At 35.2% G+C, this 21,668-nt stretch overlaps 1 protein-coding gene across 4 annotated transcripts in view; it reads left to right on the forward strand.

Moving 5' to 3' along the window:
* DYNC2H1 (dynein cytoplasmic 2 heavy chain 1) overlaps positions 1–21,668 on the forward strand; it is a 193,158-nt gene that overhangs the window by 61,873 nt on the left and 109,617 nt on the right. For all 4 annotated transcript variants that reach the window (XM_075417967.1, XM_075417985.1, XM_075417976.1 and 1 more), the window contains exons 55-67: positions 1,060–1,197; positions 3,552–3,665; positions 4,842–5,002; positions 5,165–5,288; positions 6,041–6,162; positions 6,862–6,948; positions 8,205–8,331; positions 10,056–10,197; positions 10,774–10,883; positions 13,793–13,891; positions 15,099–15,222; positions 18,662–18,825; positions 20,107–20,226. In XM_075417967.1, the coding sequence (XP_075274082.1) occupies positions 1,060–1,197; positions 3,552–3,665; positions 4,842–5,002; positions 5,165–5,288; positions 6,041–6,162; positions 6,862–6,948; positions 8,205–8,331; positions 10,056–10,197; positions 10,774–10,883; positions 13,793–13,891; positions 15,099–15,222; positions 18,662–18,825; positions 20,107–20,226 (1,632 nt within the window). The remainder of the gene's footprint in view (positions 1–1,059; positions 1,198–3,551; positions 3,666–4,841; positions 5,003–5,164; positions 5,289–6,040; positions 6,163–6,861; positions 6,949–8,204; positions 8,332–10,055; positions 10,198–10,773; positions 10,884–13,792; positions 13,892–15,098; positions 15,223–18,661; positions 18,826–20,106; positions 20,227–21,668) is intronic.

The following is a 21,668-nucleotide window of genomic DNA, read 5'->3' on the forward strand; positions in this document are numbered from 1 at the left end:
CCATAGAGTAAATAATTTAGAAAGTGTGAATAAAGAAAACAGTTAACCTTAAGCATAACTGAAGCTTTATGTACATCTATGTTCTTTAGAGAATGTACAAATATGTAGAAATAGGATAATCTAATTTGTTTCACTTCATTTAATTTTTGTAGATTTGCTTTTAGAGGAGATGTAATTGTGTGGAGTTAGTCTCAGTTAACTGAAATGCTATTGAATTAATGAGAAAACCAGTATGTACTACTTGCTGTTCCATTAAAAGTTTGGTATTTTGAGAATTGTACTTTCAGCTTTTTGATGTAGTAATAAATCTTACAGAGATACCTCTAGAAGCATCAAATCTCATTTTTGGGTTAAAAAAACCCAAGAAAATATAAATAATATCAAGAAAATGTGGAACTGTCCTGGTTTAAGCTGAGATAGTTGTTTTTCTTCCTGGTAGCTGGTGTAGTGCTGTGTTTTGGATTTGGGATGAAAACAATTTTGATAACTTACTGATGTTTTTAGCTGTTGCTAAGACTTTTCAGCTTCTCGTGCTGGCCTGCCATGTGCATGAGATGCTGGGAGGGGACACAGCCAGGACAGCTGACCTGAACTGGCCAAAGGGGATATTCCATACTGTATGATGTGATGCTCAGTATATAAGCCGGGGGGAATTGGCCGGGGGGCAGCAATCGCTGCTCAGGGGTGGGCTGGGTATTGGTCATCCGGTGGTGAGCATTTGCTTTGTGCATCACTTATTTGGTATATTATTATTATGAATAATATTAATAATAATTATCTCTTCCTTTGCTGTCCTATTCAACTGTCTTTATCTCAACCCACGAGTTTTACTTTTTTTTCATTCTCCTCTCCGTCCCACTTGGAGGGGGGAGGAAGCAAGTGAGTGGCTTTGTGGTCCTAGTTGCTTGCTGAGATTAAACCATGACAGGAACATAAATTAAAAAATTAAGAGTATCAGTCTACATCACTCTTAGTTTGTGCATACAGTTTGTAACCAACCTTCATTTAACTCTGTTTCAAATTCATTGCTAAATAACTGCTTCTTGTAAACTTTTATAGGCAGGTGTTTCAAAGCTGAATGAAGCTAAAGCCCTGGTAGATGAACTGAACAGAAAAGCTGGAGAGCAAAGCATTTTACTCAAAACAAAGCAGGATGAGGCTGATGCCGCCCTTCAAGAAATTACAATGTCTATGCAGGTGTTGTATACAATTACATCAAATGTAAAAAAAAAAAGGAGAGATGCTTTTCTGTTTTTGGTCTCCATAACTGGCTGTGCTTTTTGTTCTTTTCAAGGGTTATGAAACCTGGTGCTTTTACAAGAATTTGCCTGGGGGAATACATGAGCCCTGAGGCTTGAATAAACTTGCAGCAGGGCAGAGGATTATATAATTTAAATCATATTTAGAACGATTGAATAGGAAGAGATCAGTGCAAGTTTTGCACATGAGTGGTATTTATTGCTGTAGTTTAGGCTGAAAGTTTTCCTAGAACTTCACAAATTCAAACTGATACATTTTAGAACGCTTTAATTAGAGATAGGAACTTTAAAAAAATACTGAAAAATAGTACTATTGTAAGTAACAAATACCAGGAGTTAAATTTGTGGACTATTAGAAAGTATGTATTTCATGGGGTCCAGTCCTCTGAAATTAACCTCAAAGAAGGTTAAATAATACCTCAGCACTCCTTGAATTTCTATTCTTCGTTTTGGAGGTAGACCTTCTGTTTTTTGAGGAATTAATTTTCTATAGTAGTGCTTTCTCAATTAAGTAAAATAATTGTGCAGAAAATAGATCTCTGCATCGATACTTCCAGGAATCATAAATGTAGGATAAGCTGTAATGACTCTGCTGTCACTGCACTCTTTGTTTTTTCATTGGTTTAGTCTGATCAGTCTGATGCAAACTTAAATAAAGAAGCTCAGTGACAAAGATGTTCACTGTATGCAGTAAATTAGATGCCTGCTCTCTCTATGTGCATTACTTCCCATTCTTATAAGTCTACTTTTGTTGGTGATTTTTAATACTTTTAGGCTCTGTCTGCCTGCTGAACTTCAGTAATGATGATTGACTTGGTGTGTTCACTGCTGGCCTCAAAGTATTTATTACACCATTTTCACTGATTTCTCTTTTAAACCTGTGTCTGCTGTTGTCCAGTAGTTACAGGTTGTGTGGGTAGCACGTGTTACACTGTAGGACAAAATCACGGGACAGGCCAAAAGGAATGAAACGTGATGGGCTTACTGACATCAGAAAAATTACAGTAGAATTCTGATTATTTAGATTAGCATAAAGTATAGGTGCCCTCTAACATTTTAATGTCACTTCAAATGTGCTAGTTTATGTAAGAGAGAGGGCTCTAATACATAGACACTCTTAATCTTCTTTCAGAGGAAGGCGTTTGACCTGCAACTGAGTTTTAAGGTTTTCGTATTCAGAGCTATCATTCAGTACATGTACATTTGCATGAAATGTCTGATCTAGTTTTATATAGCTAATGTTTTATGGATTTGAATGTAATCTTCGATGACATGCTGGTCTATAGCTTGGGTTAAGTGCTCAAAAAGATAATTATTAATCTCAAGGTTCTCTCTGCTTATATACATCTGTTACCTTCTGCTGCAAGTTCAACTCAGCTCGACAATTGCGGGTTATAATGTGTTGTATACTGGAAAAACATAAACTATGGGCTTTGTTGTCTTGTATCTTTTAGGTGAACTGAGCGTAGAATATTAGTCTTTTACTTTATGCGTTTATCCTGAGTTATTTGTTTTGTAACTGGTATCGGTAGTCCCGGTTTTGTGTTTTTTTGTTAACTTCAGGATATGTAAGGTCTTTTTTATTGTAGTTTTATATACTAGGTATTTATTGTTGTGCTGAAGTAATTAGGAGTCCTGGAGATGGCCAGTAGCTACTGTCTGCTCTATGGTAGGCACAGTACAAATGCAGGAAAAAAAAAGATCTAAACCCAAACAGCTTACAATATATGTGTAGGACATAAGACAGGTATCATTTCAGACAGGTAGGTGCAAATTTACAAGTAAATAATGTATTAATATTTTTAGGCTAATGGGCTGTAGTTCCAACACAACTGCTACTTTCATGAACATTATAGAAAAGGAGAGTTTTAATGGTGTTGTGAAAGAAATAGAAGTGTGAGCAGCTACAAAGACAATGTCGGGAAGATAGTACTTTCAAATGTAGTAAGAATGTTACAGAGACTGTCACTCTGCCTTATAGAGGGGGACTTACATATTGATAAGGAATGGAACATCAGAGACAAAGAGAAAAAAGGTCATAATGAGCCTCAAAATTAAAGGTACAGATCTTGTCTGTGGGAAAGAAAGGGAAGGAGACACAGTAAAAGAAAAGATGCTTATTCCATATAATTTAGTTACCTAGTCAACCTCGCTAGTATAAAACAGTCTCACATATTTTATTGTAATTGGTATTGTGTGAATTATATTGTAATCAAGACTAAATGAAAGAAGGGACGTAAGGGTATAAAGTCTGTGTAAATTTGAAAACTAAAGGTATGCTTTTGTCTACAGAGTGCCAGTGAGCAAAAAACAGAAATGGAAAAAATAAAACACCGTATAGCAGAAGAAGCTGGAGAAATAGAACAAAGAAAGAGAAAAATTGAAGATGAACTAAAAGAAGTTCAGGTAAGAGCTGATAAGGAAAAGTAATATTTTGCGGTCTGATTTTATTTAACTTACTCAAGTCCTGCCATGCATAGTGGTTCTGCAAAATTTTTCCCTGTATTTTTAAAATTTTGCTCTAAATTATTTTGATATTAAAACTTTTATGCATTAGAAAACAGTATTCTATTTGCCAGATTTAGATTTTCATTTTGTCAGTTGTGTTCTGTTAGATCTTAGTTAGGGAAAGAATTTTCAGGTCAAATCTTACCTGCAGTTGCTGTTTCTGTGCTTCCACGGTCTACATGTGAGTTCTGCATCTTTTATGGAATGTTTTTCAATTACTGATATCTTATATAGACCAACCACATTATTCTGCCTTGGTCAGACTGATAATATCGTAGGGCTTGGTACTATCAGCTGAATGGAAACAGTCTGATGAGAGATGATTTCCAGTTATTACTAAATTCTGAAAATTATCTATCCTAATGGCACTATAGCAAACTGCTTGTTCAAGAGACCTTACAGCTGTTAAGCATCAGTTTTTTTGGGAGGTATGTGTGTTCAGTCATTGCTTTTATTTTCTATTTTTCATCCTGTCCGTTTTAAAATTGTACTAAAGAATAAGGGGTAAGTACAGCAACTTATTATTTTCCTATTAAATATCATAGGTGCCAAGGAATTACGTCATTGTATTGAAAGTGACATAAAATTACAGGATTAGGGTAAATCCCTTTCTGTGGTCTTTGATAAATATGAAGGATGTGAAAGGTGTGCACAGTCTTTAATGATAATCTTTAACTTTCTTCTGTTTTCTAATCACTTTTGCATGCCTATAAATAGTAATTATCATAATTATTAAAACATACCTGTATCACAATGAACTTTTACGCAATGAAAGAGCAAACAAACGTGACTGATACTAGTATCTATATAATGTTTATGAATTACAGTGCTGCATGAAAAGTTAGGGGATGTCAGGATTATAAGATTCTGTTTTATGTGGAAATATACTTACTATCACTTCATAAACACATGGCAATTTTTAAATAACTGGTGCACATGAATATGCATCAATGGCAGTTGGATAGGTAATAAAATATGTAAAAATAACAAGAAATTGTGTGAAAACTGAAGTGGTAAATGTTCGGTTTCTTGTACCCTCATCTCTTTTTTTTTAATGTGTTTTTATGTTTTAAGCCACTGGTTGATGAAGCTAAATTAGCAGTTGGAAATATAAAGCCAGAGTCTTTGTCAGAAATCCGGTCACTACGAATGCCCCCTGACATAATCAGAGACATACTAGAAGGAGTTTTACGACTGATGGGGATTTTTGATACATCATGGGTGAGCATGAAGAGGTGAGGATTTTATTTAAGCTTTGAACTTAAACAGTAATTTACAATATCAAATACTTTCTATTATATTCAGGAATAACGTGTGCAGAATTCTTTGGTTTCATAGGGAAATAACTTCTTTAATACTTGTTTCTTCTTTACTTAGTTGTTTAATTATTTTTACAGTTTCTTGGCCAAAAGGGGCGTGAGGGAGGACATAGCAACCTTTGATGCCCGTAATATTCCGAAAGAAATACGAGAGAGTGTTGAAGAACTTCTTTCTAAAAACAGAACATCTTTTGATCCAAAGGTAATTCCTGATTGCATTAAGTAAAATGAAAAAAGACAAAAAAGAAAAAAAAGACATGATTGTCTGATTAGCCAAGATAATTTTTAAAATGAATTTAAATTAGAGAAAAAATGATGAATTCTGCTTACAGAATTTGTCAGTATAAAGAGATGAAAATGTAGCAGAGATTACTCTGTTGTGTAGTGCCTCTAACAGTGAGAATTTTGTTGGTGACTGAGGAGTGGTGGGATGAGAAGTCATTATGCAGTCAAGTCCTCAGAGATATTTGTCACTGGTATAAATCAGAACTCAGATCAAGGAATTGTAACTGGCTCCTTCTGGCCTCCTTGTAGCAGTAAGAGTCTTAACAGTACACTTAATTAAAAAAAGAGGGACTAAATGTATGTGTGATCTTTGAGAATTGATTTGGCAGTAGCTATAAAAAGGTATTTTTAAATACTAGTACATTATTTTTAGAGAGAAAGTTGTAGTTCCCTGAGAAGGAACACACTGATAAATTATGCGTTAGTTTAAAACTTCTTAACTTCAGTGAAGCTTCATGGTTGTAAAGATACCCCTCTTTTTTTTACACAGATTGATGGCCTACAGTGTAATCTCTTCATAACAATTTAAAAGATTAGTTCAGTAGAAGAGCTGGCTAACTGGCATATTTAAGTTCATAACTCATAAATCTGTTGTAGTTATGTGTCCTGTATGTATGTCATCTACATTATACTTCAGGAACTTTCTTGTAACTTTTAATGTTTTTTCAGAATGCTAAACGAGCCAGTGCCGCAGCTGCTCCGTTAGCATCTTGGGTGAATGCCAATGTCCAGTATTCCTATGTCCTAGAACGAATTCAGCCTTTGGAAAAAGAAAAGGCTGGCTTGGAAGCGTAAGTTAACACTGTTACAAAATAGATATTCTTAATTCCAGTGGTGGTGGGTGAAACTAAAGTTACCAAGAAGGAACTGAAGTTTATTAAAAACAGAAGATACAAGAATCTGTACCTCATCCATAGGTAATAAAATGGTCATGCTAAGACAGAAAAATTAAGTGTGCAATATCTTGTTTTTCCCGGAAGCTATGCTCTGGATATTTTTTTGCCAATCACAAGTTACCTGTCTTAGCTGTTATGTGTCAGGGAGAAATGAAGATCACAGATACACTTAAAATGTATTCTGGCAGTGAAACCCATGCTATTTTATGAGATATGTAGTTCCTCTTTTTTTACTCATGTACCAGGCATGGTCAGTTTCTCCTTAAGATAAAAAAGGTATGACATAGTTTTATGACCATCCATAACCTGAGGAATCTATACTGTTTGTTTTGCCAGGTCCTAAAATTCTACATTGGAAGTGTTTGTTCTGATCTTTGAGAATACGTCTGAATGGGGTGTTTGGTTTCCGTTTTTAAAGCTACGTGATGAGAAGTAGTCAAAACTTTTACTTGTGAAAACAGATTTTTGTTAATATAAATCATAAGAAAGAACTACCTCTGAACTATTTTTATGTGAATTACTTTCCTGTTATGTTTTCTTTTTTTTTTTCCCCTTTGGATCCATAGTCTTAAAATATATGTTACATTTTTGTAGTAATCTCAAGAAAACTGAAGACAGAAAACAGAAGTTAGAAAATCTTCTGAACTCTGTTGGTAAAAAAGTATCAGAACTGAAAGATAAGTAAGTTGGGTTTGTTTATTTCATGATATAAATAAAAACATTGATGATTTTACAGTATGAGTAATGAAATTTGTCTAAGCAAATGTAACTCCCTGCTCTGCAAGATACTTAAATCAGAAGTTGCAATAATCTATCTGTACACTCAGTGGAGTTAAATAAATACTGTTAGAACACAGTTCATCTTATCGATCAGATGAAATGCTGCTTAAAAGTACCCGCTTCTCACTACTGACTGTGTTGGAAGCCTGAAGTGTAGATGTTGTAGTTGGCAAAGATGAGCAGTATGTCACTCACCTTTTAAATCTAAGACAACTTTAACGTCTCCTCAGGATTTTGGAAGCATTCCTATACAAGACTAATACTGATCACAGCTTGAAGAAGCAGTTCTGTTTCTGTTAGGATGGCCTACTTTTCTGACAGTTTGATAGTTAGCTGTCTCCTTTGTTGTTAGCATCTCATGAAGCACATGACTCACAGTGACATAAATATTGCTGTAGTCTTTTAGTTCAATGTTTGTGTTACATAGTATAGCAGATACTTCACAACTTGACATATGTGCACATTACTCAAAGTCTGTTTTGTAGTCTGAAAAAAAATGAATTGGAGAATTCTTCTTGTCATTCAGCTGTATAGTGATGTCTTACATTAACTAGATACTCTATACTATATATTGCAGTTAAATATATTAGTTTGAAAAGGTGGATTATTAAATGCATTAATTATTTTAATTAAATATTGAGCTAATTAGATATTAAACATTAAAAAATAATACCTAAACCTTGCCTGTTATTTGAAGTATGTTCTGCTTCATAGTAGTTTACAGCATAGAGTACTGTGCGTTGAACTGGGGTCATCTGTGTGAATTAGCAATAGTCTCCTTTAAAAGTTTCATGGATTAAATTTACCAAGAAGTTACAAATGTGTAGTATGACATTGAGCCTGCCGTTGTCCTGACTAGGTGCAGGACAAAACTTAACACAATCAGAAGAAGGAATGATTTTCAGACATTATAGTCTATATTGCAAATGTATTTTTAAATCTCATCTGTACATCTATCTAAATTTGGTTAGTTAAAAGTCTAACAAGCTCATCTGCCAATTAGAAGCAGAAGGTATAAAAAAGAATTGTAGGAGTGTTCCTCATGGACAATGAGGGAGGAATTCATAACAAATTCAGTCAATTAAACTGCCTTGAAAATAACTGTCCATAAGTTTAGTTGTTCATGACAACAGTTACAAACAGTGGTTGTTTTACAGGTTCCAGAGTAGAACAACAGAAGTAGCAAAACTTGAAGCAGAACTAAGTAAAGCTCAGAAAACACTGAATGCTGCAGAGGTACTGATAAGTCAACTCGATAGGGAGCACAAAAGATGGAGCACCCAGGTTAGTGAAAATTTTCATAAATACATCTTATGGCTGATAATTTGAAAATACAATTTTTGCACTGTTCGGAGAGCGTGAGTTATTGCATTCTGCATGTCTCCTAAGTTTCTTCTTTCCAAAAGTTCCTTTTACTTCAGTGTACAGGTTACCTTATCTATATCACATACGTACAGAATATGTAAAAAAACCCCCAGTATTTAATATGGAACATGCAATGCTCTTTGATGTTTTTAAATCATAGTAAGAAGGTAATTGTTATGAGGGCTGAACATGTCAGCTGTTGCACCATCCAAGCTGAGATACAATCAAAAGGGACAGATTTGGGGAAAGCATTAAACAATCACAATCTTAAAACATATCTTGTTTATGGCATTGATGTTGGAAACGCAAATGTAGACCTACCTAAAATGTTGGGTAGCTTTTGAAGTCTTCACTTTTGTGTTTGAAACTTTTCTGCTTTTAAAATAGGGAAAGTGAGCATATCTTATTTGCTTAAATGATATATTTGGGAGAAACTGACAAGCATTTGGACACACAAGGCCCTTCTTCATTCTGAAACAGAAAGGAAAATTTCAAGATGTATACAAGCTGAAAATAGCTGTCATCTCCAGAAAGCGATACAAAGCTTTCTTGTGTATCTTAAAATGGAAAAAATCTCCCTGCTGAGAGACATGGTCCTGTCTCTCCACTGACTCTGAAAAAAGCCTGAACAATTAGACTAAATGCCTGAATTCTGAAGAACCAAAGTTAGGGTTAGATGAATCCTTCTTCTAGGTTAACCAGCCTAAGGGAAAGAAATGGAAGATTTTCTTCTGAAAGTAGCTTTACAGCTATTCCATCTGCTATAGTAAGGATTGGGTATATTTGAACCCCAAGGTTTAAACACTTCTAAAAGTGGTTCCTCGCAGTTTTTCACTCTGGTACATTACCTCTGTCTTTAGAAAGTTCAGACTATAGATTAATGGTATGCTGTCGACCAAACTGTCAGATATATTAGTCAGGAACTGATCTGCTGTTGAGGATGGTGAAAAAGCAGTAGTCATCTCCCTTTAAAGTAAGAAAGGAGTAATAAGAAGTTGCTTTTTTTGTTTGTGTATCAGCTTTTTTTTGTGTCAGTTTCAGTAAAGTAAAAAAGTGACAGTAATTTCAAACCAATTATATCAGTTGTATGTTATTTTGATACACTGTATTTTCCTCCAAAATACTGAAACATTTCAAAGCACAGGTGATGTACTGCAGATAAATTATTTGAAGATATGATAAATGTATTTTATCATGCAAGTCTACAGTGAATCACATTTTTAATTGTAAGACATATATATAGTACTTAGTACCTGTATACATACTAGAAGTGGTACTCACTAGCTGACTGTGACTAGGGTCACATATTTCTTATTTTTCTTACTATAATACTATTTACCCGTTCCTTATAAGTGACAAGGTGAACCGTTAATCAAATTCATAGATTTTTGGTAGCTAAATTCTCAAAAACATCTGTCCATGCTCTAGCCCAGTGCTAAAAAGAATTTTTCCCATAGTTTCCTGTGTGTGTTGGTGTGGGTCAGCTAGGTGTGGATACCTGAAATGCAAGAAGAGGGACTGGCTGAACTGTATTCTCAATGGCAGGAAAATTTAATTCTGACTTTTTAGTAACTGATGAGAAATATTAACACAGTTTTTGTTTGCAATACACGTATACATTCTGTACTTTTTTTTTTTTGAAGGTGTCAGAGATAACAGATGAACTGGCTACGCTGCCCAAAAGAGCTCAGTTAGCAGCTGCATTTATTACCTATCTTTCTGCTGCTCCTGAGGATCAGAGGAAAACCAGCTTGGATGAATGGACCAAATCAGCAGGCCTTGAAAGTAATTTTGTGTGTGTGTCTGTTTGCGTGTATGTGTAAGTAATTAAGCTTGACTGAGGAAGTGAGAAATGCCAGTGAGTTCTAATGAACAGTCTCAATTGTCTTTGTGTTCCCAAATGAAAAGTGATAACATTTTCTTACTCAGAAAATACTTGTGTATATTTAGTCAGACTATTTCTTAGGATTATTCTATTAATTATTAAATTTATAAATAATTATAAAATCTTAAGATTCAGCTCCATAGTTCTTGCTTAAAAATTTTACGACTGAGTATATTCACATTAACTGTTTTAAGTTTGCCAGTGCGTTCTGAATGCTTCTGCTTTTTCAGTAATCATTTTTATCTATGTGTGTTAATAACACCATTAAATATTTTTTATAACATATTACTTATTATTATATTAAGTAATATATTACTTAATAGTAATAAGTTCAAGCAATAAAGTAATGCATTTAAGGGAAATCTACAGACTTGAACTGTGTTAGACAGAGTCTCCACTGTATATAGAGTGGTAAATGCTTAAAAATTATGCAGACTATAAATACTAGCACAAACTTACACTCTTTCATTTATCAGAGTTTGATTTACGGCGGTTCCTGTGTACAGAAAGTGAGGAGTTAGTTTGGAAAAGTGAAGGTTTACCTTCAGATGACCTTTCAATAGAAAATGCTCTTGTCATCTTGCAGGTAAATTTGGTTTTTTGACTAGTCTCGGAAGTATTTAAATTTATGCAAATTTCAGTAACATGTCATCTTTCTGGAATTTTGAACGATTTCATTTGTTATTTTACTAGCACCACAGAACACACACACAGAAACAAATACTTAAGTAACTCTGGGTTTTCTGTAGCAAGAAGAAAAAAACAGTTAAAGAAAATAGATGTTTTTTCCTTTTTACTTTTACAATTTTCTTCCAGTAGTAGAACAGACGAAAACCTACTATCAATAGGCTTAAAGTGTGAATAATCATTAACAGCAATACAATCAGTGGAAGTTTATGTCCTATATATGCTCACTTTGACATATAATTTCTAATTTTTTTTTTTTCTCAGAAAAAGGAAAAGGCTGTATGCGGATTCCTTTCAAAACATCTAGGTTTTAAACCTTAAGATTTCATCAGATTAGCTCTGTGATGTAGGATACAAAATGCCATTCGCTTAAGGCCAGTAGCTAATAATACTTGAGAAAAGAATTATAATACTATGCTTATAATATGATTCAGTTTTATAATACAGTCATATAAAGATATATAGTATATAATAAATATACGTATGGAATTGCACAGTTATGTACATAATATTGTAGTTATAATGTAGGCATTTATTAGATCTGCTAGAAAGTAAAGATGTAATGCCATGAGATGAATCTACATTTGCCACAGGTAATTTACTTGGATGATTGATCTCAAATCAGTTGCAGCCATTTCTCCAATTTAAATTTACCTTGCTTTATCATATTGATAGTAGATCTAGTTATTTGTTTCTCAGTTTGATTAAAAAGCTCTTCAATAATACCATTTTGTACCCTTAAAGCTACTTATATGCTATAATCGAATCTTATTTTTATCTTTTTCCTTAGTTGAATAAATTGAGCTCTTAAAAATCTCACTGTGCGTGAAAAGTGTTTTCAAGCCCTCCCTCAGCTCAAATGATTTTCTTTGTATACATTTTTTTTTTCAGCATCCTTTTAGAACTGTACTTGGACATGGTATTTTACCAATGTAATCTATGGTACAGTTCTCAAGCTTTTGTGCTCATGATCTTTTGGTGCTTGGATACTGCCCGTGTTTCGCTATCTTTCAGTTTGAGATCTGTGTAGTTACTCAGTTTGGAATAGTAGGACTCAGAATCTAAAAAACAAAACCCACCCTGAAAGTGTTCTTCTGTCATACTGAACCAGAGAATTGCTGAAAATACATGTTCAAACCCTCAGCAAGTTTGCTGATGACACAAAACTGGGAGGAGTGGTTGATACATCAGAGAGTCAAGCTGCCACCCAAGAGCAACCCCATGTACCAACATGTGGTGGGGGCCACCCAGCTGCAAAGCAGCTTGGCAGAAAAGGATGTGGGGGTCCTGGTGGACACAGGGTTGTACATGAGCCAGAAATGGGCCCTTGCCAAAAAGAAGGCTAACAGTATACTGGGCTGCTTTAGGCAAAATATTGGCAGCAGGTCAAGGGAGGTGATCCTTCCCCTCTACTCAGCACTGGTGAGGCCGCACCTAGAGTCTTGTGTCCAGTTGTGTGCTCCTCGGTACGAGAGACACGGATGTACTGGAGAGAGTCCAGTGAAAGGCTACAAAGATAATTAAGGGACTGGAGCATCTCTCCTGTGAGGAAAGGCTAGGAGAGCTGGGATGGTTCAGTCTGGAGAAGAGAAGGCTCAGGGGGATCTTATCAATGTCTAGAAATACTTGAAGGGAGGATGCTAAGAGGACAGAGTCAGGCTGTCTTCAGTGGTGCCCGGTGACAGGACCAGAGTCAATGGGCACAAACTGAAACACAGGAGGTGCCCTCTGAACATCAGGAAAAACTTTTTTACTGTGAGGGTGACTGAGCACTGGCACAGGTTGCCCAGGGAAGTGATGGAGTCTCCACCCCTGGAGATACTCAGAAGCCATCTGGACATGGTCCTGGGCCACCAGCTAAAGGTGACCCTGATCAAGCAAGGGGTTTGGACAGGATGACCTCCAGAGGTCTGTTCCAATCTCAACCATTCTGTGATTCTGTGAAATCTTAAATGCAAGTCAACTGTGAATACATCTCTCTTCACTTGCCCCACTTACTACTATCTCTGTGGTCACTCTGTGTGGTGACCATTGTGTAAGTTCTGAGCACTTTAATTAGTGTATCACTGGTTAAAGTCTCAACATTTAGAAAACAATGTGTATAACATATCTTTATATAGTATAATAAAATAGTAAAACTTTGCACAATACTGGTATGGGAACCACACGTTAATACAGGTTTTATTAAAATGAAAACCTGCTGTCTCGTCGGTATACACGTAACTAGGCAATATCACCAAAGTATTATACACTGTAGTGTTTGTGAGTTTGAGATCTGGATTTGTTTGAGATCATGAGTAAAATGCTATTTGTATCTTTATGCCTGCAAAATACTTATAGTCATTAGTCTTTCTAAAAAGCATTGAGGTCCAAAATCAGAAGTACTGTAACTTTGCCCACTACAGAAAGAAAAAGGAAAAATAATACCTCTTGTAAGTTTCAAAGCAGTTGTGAATAACAAAAGCTGTAGATTATATTCATTAAATAGAGATTCCTTTTTTAAGAGAAAGTGAAGAACTGCCTAACTTCAGCAGGACAAACACCTGAGAATTTTGGGTTTGGGTACTTTTTGTTTTTTTAAAGAAGAAATAAAATAAAAGACATAAAATTCCTTCTATCATTGGTTATTGTTGTTATTAGGCTGTTATTGTTTATTTAAATAGTTTGTTTATGAAAAAGATTTTAAAAAGACTATACCATTAGTTTGGAGAAAGAAAGAACTCCATTCAATTTTATTCTTAAACAAAATAGATTTCAGTAAATATATGTGTGTATATATATATGTATTTTTTTTTTTTTTCCTCCTAGAGTAAAGTTTGCCCATTTTTGATAGACCCTTCTTTCCGGGCTACTGAATGGTTGAAGACACATTTGAAGGAATCGCGTTTGGAAGTTATTAACCAACAGGTGCAGTATTTACTCTTTGTCTTAGAAATTCTGTTCTGCTTGAGCTCATTCTGTTCCAGACTTTAGAGCACAGTTTTTGAAGGGGTGTGATAGCAACCACCAAAAATAGAGTTATATTCCATGAAGCGTATAATCTCTCACAGAGTTCTAGGTTACAATGATTCTTACATGGTACTGAAATTTTGTTTACTCAAGGAGGAGATAAGAGTATTTAAAATTGGAGGGTCACATCTGGTATTACTTCTGCAAGTTTGCCTCTGTGCTGCCCTATCCTGCTGAGAGGGAGATAGAAAAAGATTTGTAAACAGAGAGGTCTTTTGTATTCTTGGTTGCAGTTCAGTGGATTTCTATGCATTTCTTCCCTATGATTTTTTTGTTGTATTATCTGCATTGGAAATAATAGGTTGGATTTTAGTTTGAGATTAAGGTACCTAAGATTAGTTGTCTATATGTCACTGTCTACATGACTGGCGAGGTTTGGCTCAGTTGCATGCACATAGGCAGGCGTCTAGTGCCATTCCAAAGTCCCTTACTGAACCCACCTAGCCTCAAGGTACTGCTTCAACAGAAAGTAGATGTTCCGCAGATCCCTGCCAGCTGTGTGCAGGCCTTTTATATACTCTCTGATGGTACTAGGTACTTATCTTTGGGTGACTGAACGCTCTCCCTGCTAGCTGATGAGCTTGATTACCTTTTAGGCTCTGTTGTCTGCATTGTCTGGGATCTCCATTGACTGTAACAGAATCTTAAACACTGTGTGCATGTTTAGACACCTACATGGAAAAGACTGCATTTAGATATCTAAATAGCGATGTGAATCCTGTCCTTAGGTCTTGACTCAGTTTTGAGACATAGTTTTGAGACATAGCTGCCCAATAACATTTGAGATAATTAGCCAGGACTTCCAGGTGCACCTGACAGATGTGCCACAAGACCTGTGGTAGACCTGCTGTCTTCTGGTGCAGTGCTTGGAGATTTAGGTGTGTTAAATAGGTTGCCTGTATGTCAGCAGCTGAATAGATCACGCTTAAGTTAAACACTTGTGGGTAAACCCTGAAATATCATATGATGATTGTAATAGCTTTTTTCAGCTGTACTACTGACTTTTAGATTTAGACTCCTGGTATAATGCCTTCCTGTTCATTCTGAAGTATTAATATTAAAAAAAAAAATCATGTATCAAAGGTATTTATTTTTATTTGCGCAGGACACCAACTTCCTAACTGCACTTGAGCTGGCAGTGAGATTTGGGAAAACACTTATTATACAGGAAATGGATGGAGTGGAGCCTGTACTTTACCCATTGCTAAGAAAAGATCTTATTGCTCAAGGTAAATGACTGAGATCTTTACAAATGCTTACTCTAAGCTTCTGTAGGTTAGATCTATCTATGTATATATCATAAAAAAATCAATTTTCTGTGAACAGGAGTATTGTGTAGTGTTTTCCTCTAACTTTTAACATTTTTTTTTAAATTAACCTGCTGCTAACACTTCAGTGTATGAAATATGCTGGAGATATGTTCTTGTTTAGTAAGTGGAAAAGGGTTGAAAAGTATTAAAACATTTTTTGACTGGAATTAAAGTGCTTAGATCAACCCTTCACAATTTAAATTTTAAGTTAATTTCTAGTGATTGTTTCAAACACATAGTTTTACTTGGGAACTTGGGCCTTAAATAGACCAGAAATTAGACAACTGGTTGTGCAGTTAGAAATCAGAGTTTTAGAATGTTGGTGTTGCTGTTTCTCTTTCATTTGTCTGAAACTAAAGGCGGCACACAGGTCTGTCCCTAATGTGACTTTGGAATTGGGGGGTGTCATAGAGATCAGCAAAATGGTGGATTTTGGTGAAAGCAGTCTCCCTAACTGATGCAATGAAAGGAAAAAAAAACACCTACACATTCACATTTTATGCTATCTGTGCTTTGGAGAGATAAAGTACTCTATATAACTCTATATATAAACTGCTTTGGATTTAGGTGCTTCGAAAGGCTGATATGAAAAATTGTGTTAAAAGTTTAGCAAAGGTAAATATTAATGATAGAAGTATCTCACCATGAATTATGTTGAATTATGTTGCGTATGATGAAATTATATCAAAAAAACTGAGTGGATTAAAAAAATATAACAATGTATGTTTTAAATATTTTCTATAATTAATTAAAGTATATTTGCATTATCCTTAGTAATTACATTACTGCCTCAAGTATTAATTCCTCAGCATGTACCACAGACTGCGCATGTAATTTGCAGTATGAACTTTGGGCACTGAAAATAACTCTAGACTCTTTTTTGCTGTCATTTCAACTGATACTGAAATCTAATAGGTGAGGTAGCAGTAATTCTTTAAATGTAAATACATGGTAAAAGTAAATGCAGGTGCTGCAGAGTTCTTAGACACATTTATCTGCTACTGCATCCGGCTCTGGAGCCCTCCGCACAGGAAGGACATCAACCTGTTAGAGTGGCTCCAGGGGAGGCCACAAAAATGATCCGAGGGCTGGAGCACCTCTGCTGTGAGGAAAGGCTGACAGAGTTGGGGTTGTTCAGCCTGGAGAAGAGAAGGCTCCAGGGAGACCTTACTGCTGCCTTTTGGTACTTAGAGGGGGTTTATATGAAAGATGGGGACAGGCTTTTTAGCAGGGCCTGTTACGATAGGACAAGGGGTAATGCTTTATAACTAAATGAGGGTAGATTTAGACTGGGTATAAGGAAGAAATTTTTTACAATGAGGGTGGTAAAACACTGGAAGAGGTTGCCCAGAGAGGCGGTAGATGCCCCATCTCTGGAAACATCCAAGGCCAGTTTGGACGGGGCTCTGAGCAACCTGGTCTAGTTGAAGATGTCCCTGCTCATTGCAGGCGGGTTGGACTAGATGACCTTTAAAAGTCTCTTCCAACCCAAACTGTTCTACTAGTCTATGATTCCTGTATTGGAAAGATATGTTTAGTGAAATGAAAATGTTAGTTTAAATCTTTCTTCCATTACAGATGTGCTTGCTTGTTTATGCTCAGCAGAAGTCGAGAGCACCACTAAAGTGGTGACTTCAGAGATCTGTAGGAGATTAGGTAGAACATCTTTACAATTTATTTTTTTTACACTAGCTTCTGCTGAACTTTGGGATGCAGAGATACAGTATTACTGGAGTCTTCACTGATTTTTCAGTGATAATTCACATAATTAAGAGATTAATATGTCTGTGGAAGTATGGAAAAAGCAGATTAAATTAAAATATACTGGTTTATTCAGGGAAATTGCTTGTAACACTCAGGCATTTTCTTTTGCATATTAATAAGCTATGTCAATATTAGGTCTGTACCAGTCCAAACTAGGGAGCTGTTTTTTGAAAAGGCAGCATGGGCCCCTGTTTGACTCTTTTCAGTCACTTCACAAGCAAGCACGCACGCCTCTGTCAAAATGTGGAGGTGAGGCCTGGCTGCATTGTTTTGCTTGTGATGACTGTACATCTTTTCATTACTTGGAATGAAACATTAAGAAAAATGTGAATATATATGTACCACAATAAATTTGTCTTTGTCCAGCTTCCATTTTCTGTTTGACATTTTTACAGCATAGGCCTAAAATTTATTCTGATGCTTGGCACAGAAGCAAAATTGGTATGTGATTTTCATCTCTAGCGGTGTTTTAGCAAGAGATTTATGCTTAGAGCTCTATTTCTGATCTGCTCCTAGCACTAAAAATAGAGAAGCACCTAGCTATGTCACCTCAGAAATTTCTTGGGAAGGGAAATTTTCCCTTTGAAACTTTTCATCTTGTAATTCTGTTTTTCCTTCTTTTTTGTTATCAGGAGACAAAGTCTTACATAGTCATATGATTGTTTGAGTCTATTCTTTTCTGACCCTGTTAGAATGAAAACCTGTGGTGGAAGGAGAGTGGTGAGAGGCCATACATTCATTCTGTGACAGGTGCATTGAGAAATGCCAAAATATTAGGACTATAAACAGAGCTTGAAACCATGACAGCAGAAATTTAATAAATTACTATTTCTTTCATACTGTGATTGAATTAAGCGGAGTTATAGTAAGACAAATTTATGGACAGTTTCTTAATGGAATATTTTTCTTTCAAGCTAATGACGAGATATTCCAACACCTTTACCTTCATAGACTTTCTCTATAACGATTATCTTAGAAAGTAATATTTTAATAGAATTATGATTGTGCAGCAACATCAACGTTCTGCAAATAAATGTAACAGATCCAGAGATGAAATCTAATGGGTTTGGATCACATTCAGAAAATGCTGAACCATCTTAGTTAGCCAATATGTAATTATGGTTAATGTGTTTTGATAGTGGTGTATCCATGTGGAAATGTAAATTAATATGTTTAAATTATGCAGGATTCTTAGACAAAAGGGGGATTCTCCAGTGCGTCTTCTGTGGTGTTTAGTCTCCTCTTCATTTTTTGAAGATTTCAAAGACTCATTAATATTACTTCAAGTGCATTTTTTGCTATTTATGCTTTTTGTACTGGGTAAGGATAATTAAGCTATCCTGGTGTATCAAATAGTTTCACTATGTAACTTTCTTACACTACTGCTATGTTATTGCATTTTCTTGTCTAACAATGCAGGATAGCTTATGTTCCTTCAATTTTTTAAATTTATTTTTCTTTCTGTACAATTTATAGATAAATTTTATAATATTTGCATCTTTTAGTCATAAAGTATTATAGAAATACCATTATTTTAAGATAATTCTAGAATGTTCCAATCAGAGTGAGTATAACATCTATTTACTATTTACAGGACCCCGTTACGCTATACAAATAGGTGAAAAAATGATAGATTATAATGAAGAGTTCCGTCTTTTTCTGTCAACGAGGAACCCAAATCTCTTCCTTCCACCTGATGCTTCTTCTGTTGTTACAGAAGTAAACTTTACCACAACAGGAAGTGGCTTAAGAGGACAGGTAGGCTTTTAGAATAAAAACAATCTATATGTAGTAGACTTTCATAGCTACATCCAGCTTGTGGAAGAAGCCCAGTGGTGCAGTTTGTATTAATGGTCATGGAGACATTTTCTAGCACACAAATATTAATGGTAAAATTGATACTGAAACTAAATTTAAATTTTAAAAGCTTGTTTTTATGTACTTTGGAACCAAGTAGTCAGTCCAATTGAGAAAATACAAACTGTCTCATTGGCTTCAGTTGCAACAGATTAATTCCTAAGCTTCTATTTTCTGTTCAGGATGCATTTATGGTACCATGAAAACATTTCTGTTGTTCCTCTCCAGTGTCCTAGTTAGAGAGTAATGCTAGCATGAAGATACTTTGTGTACAGGAAAAATGTAATTAAATAACAAAAAAGTATATTTTGTTTCCTCCAAAATACTAATAGCTTTTGAGTTTTTTTCTATAAAATGTGGGAAGCAAAACGTAGTGTACAGATGGAAGAGATAAAAAAAAAGAAGATAATTTAAGTGAAGAAAAACACCACATTATTTGGTATGAAACAAGTTTTTCCAAACTAACAAGAGGCTTAGAATGAGATGTAAATGAGAAGTTGAGAAGTAAGATATAATTCAAAACGTGAAGCTTGGATAACCGTATGGATTTCCTCTCCGCACTGAAAATAGGGAATCAACATCATGCAATCACCCTCTCTTCAAGTGGAAATACAGGGGGGAAAAAAGCTTTGTTTTTTGTTTTCTCTTTTTGTTGGCAGGAGAGGGTTTTGACTTTTGGTAGACTTGCTGGAAAGAAATTCGTTGCCGTTCTTTCCAGTTTGTGCTTTCTATCATCTAGTTCTTTTTATGTCTAATAACAGTACATACATTAAAGAAGACTGCCAATCATTTAAACACGGATGTGATTCAGATTGTAGTGCAAAGGTTTAGGTCTCAGTGTAAAAGGGTGGCAGTCAGTGTACTTAGTAAGTGATCCAGTGCCTTTTGAGATGTCCTGGAGTATCTCACGTGGCTTGCATCTGCTGTTATACACAAAGGCACGGGGCACAGTAGTTCCTGGGTTATACTTGGTGCTGCAGGATATCCTGGATGTGTACACAGATTTAAAGCTGTTGGATGTCTGGTGCAAATGAGTAAACCCTCAGAAGTCTACTGTCAAAAATATAAACTATATACTGGTATATGATTAATGAGTATTTATCACGCTGTATAATTAATGAATATATAATATAAAATATTAGGGTGTTTTTTATCCTGTTGAATAATCTCCTTTCTTTTTAGCTTTTGGCTTTAACAATTCAGCATGAAAAGCCGGATTTGGAAGAAGAGAAGACAAAACTCCTACAACAAGAAGAAGCTAAGAAGATAGAGATAGCTAAGCTTGAGGAATCTCTTTTGGAAGTAAAATAAATTTACCTCTTTTATATCTATTAGATCAATAAGATAGAGTTCTTGTTGTTATGTGTTTGAATGAAGATGGTGAAAGTGTTGGAATAACGAGCCCTCAGAATTTTCAGTCTGAGAAAATAAAAGCATTATTTGCCTGAGGGTGTTGGGAGAATAACATAGATAAGTACATGTGTCACGAAACTGTAGTATTTCAATACATTAAGCCTTGTTGAAGTTAAATGTATGAATTGCTGGGCTAGATATAGGCTAGTTTAGATTGATTAGAAATTTCGTTAATTGTAATGCATTAAAAAAGAGAGGACTTTGTTAAAAAGTGTGCTATTTCTTTTTCAGATGATGGGTTTTTTAAAAAAACACATTCTTAAGCTTGTGAATCATGTCAAATGATACTTTCTCAAGCTGGGAAATGGTTCTGTCTTGTGAAAGGAAAAAAACTTGAAGGAAAAATTCCCAGTATAAAATGGAAAGATTTGTTGAGAGAGACATGTAAAACCTCCACAATTGTTTCTTATTAGCAATGAACTGTAATATTCTTTACAGCTAACATTTTCTCATCATTAAGATCCATATTCTCAATTTTCAGTTTACCTTTTTGTTCTAATGAAAGTAATTATGCTCAGAAAGAGTTGTACACCTCTGTAAGAAAAGGTAGCTTCCAAGGAAGAGGACTGTTTTCTTTTTCACAGAAACTGTACTTAATGCCCATAGGAATGGATCCTCAAGTCCTCCCTGCTTCTGAAATATCATAGATGGAGGGAGATTGACCTGCTGCCTCAAAACCATCAGTCTGTAGCTGAGTTATATAACTTTGCAGTATCCAGCACAATGGACTTTAGCATAAGCTGATCATTTTTACAGATTCCTCAAAAAGTAAAAAACTGAACTCTATTAGACTGTCCATTAATAGCTCCATTTTAGAATTTTGCACATAATTATCTAACGTGATTTGATTTTCCACATTTACTGTCCCTACTAAACTCCCTGTTAAGTCTCAAATACTAAGCTCAAACCTTTTTTAAAAACTGGGATGGGGAAGATTTGTCTTACAGACAGAGGGAAACTGGTTCTCTGAAAAAATTCCATATTTGAAGTTGATCATTATTTATCATCTTAATGTCTACCAGAAGCTGTGAGTTCAGAGATGCAACAAAAAATGTACACTTTTTAAGACAGACTTTTTGTGTGATCTCGGAACTCAAAAATCTTTCACATTTGTCCAGTCTCAAATGTCAAGTGAAAAATTTCAAGTCATTGATGCCTAAGATGTCTGCAACAAAAACTGGCCAAATATTAACACAGAGGTTGGTTTCAAGGTTGTCATTCTTGTTAGCACTGAAATCAGAATACTCTTTGACCCTGAAGAAAGAAACCTAAAGCTCATTGGAAACTGACAGGAGCTGCATGGATATTGTCAACAAAGAAGTCAGTGCTGT

This window comes from Opisthocomus hoazin, chromosome 1 (assembly GCF_030867145.1).
Source record: "Opisthocomus hoazin isolate bOpiHoa1 chromosome 1, bOpiHoa1.hap1, whole genome shotgun sequence".
Lineage (NCBI taxonomy): Eukaryota > Metazoa > Chordata > Aves > Opisthocomiformes > Opisthocomidae > Opisthocomus > Opisthocomus hoazin.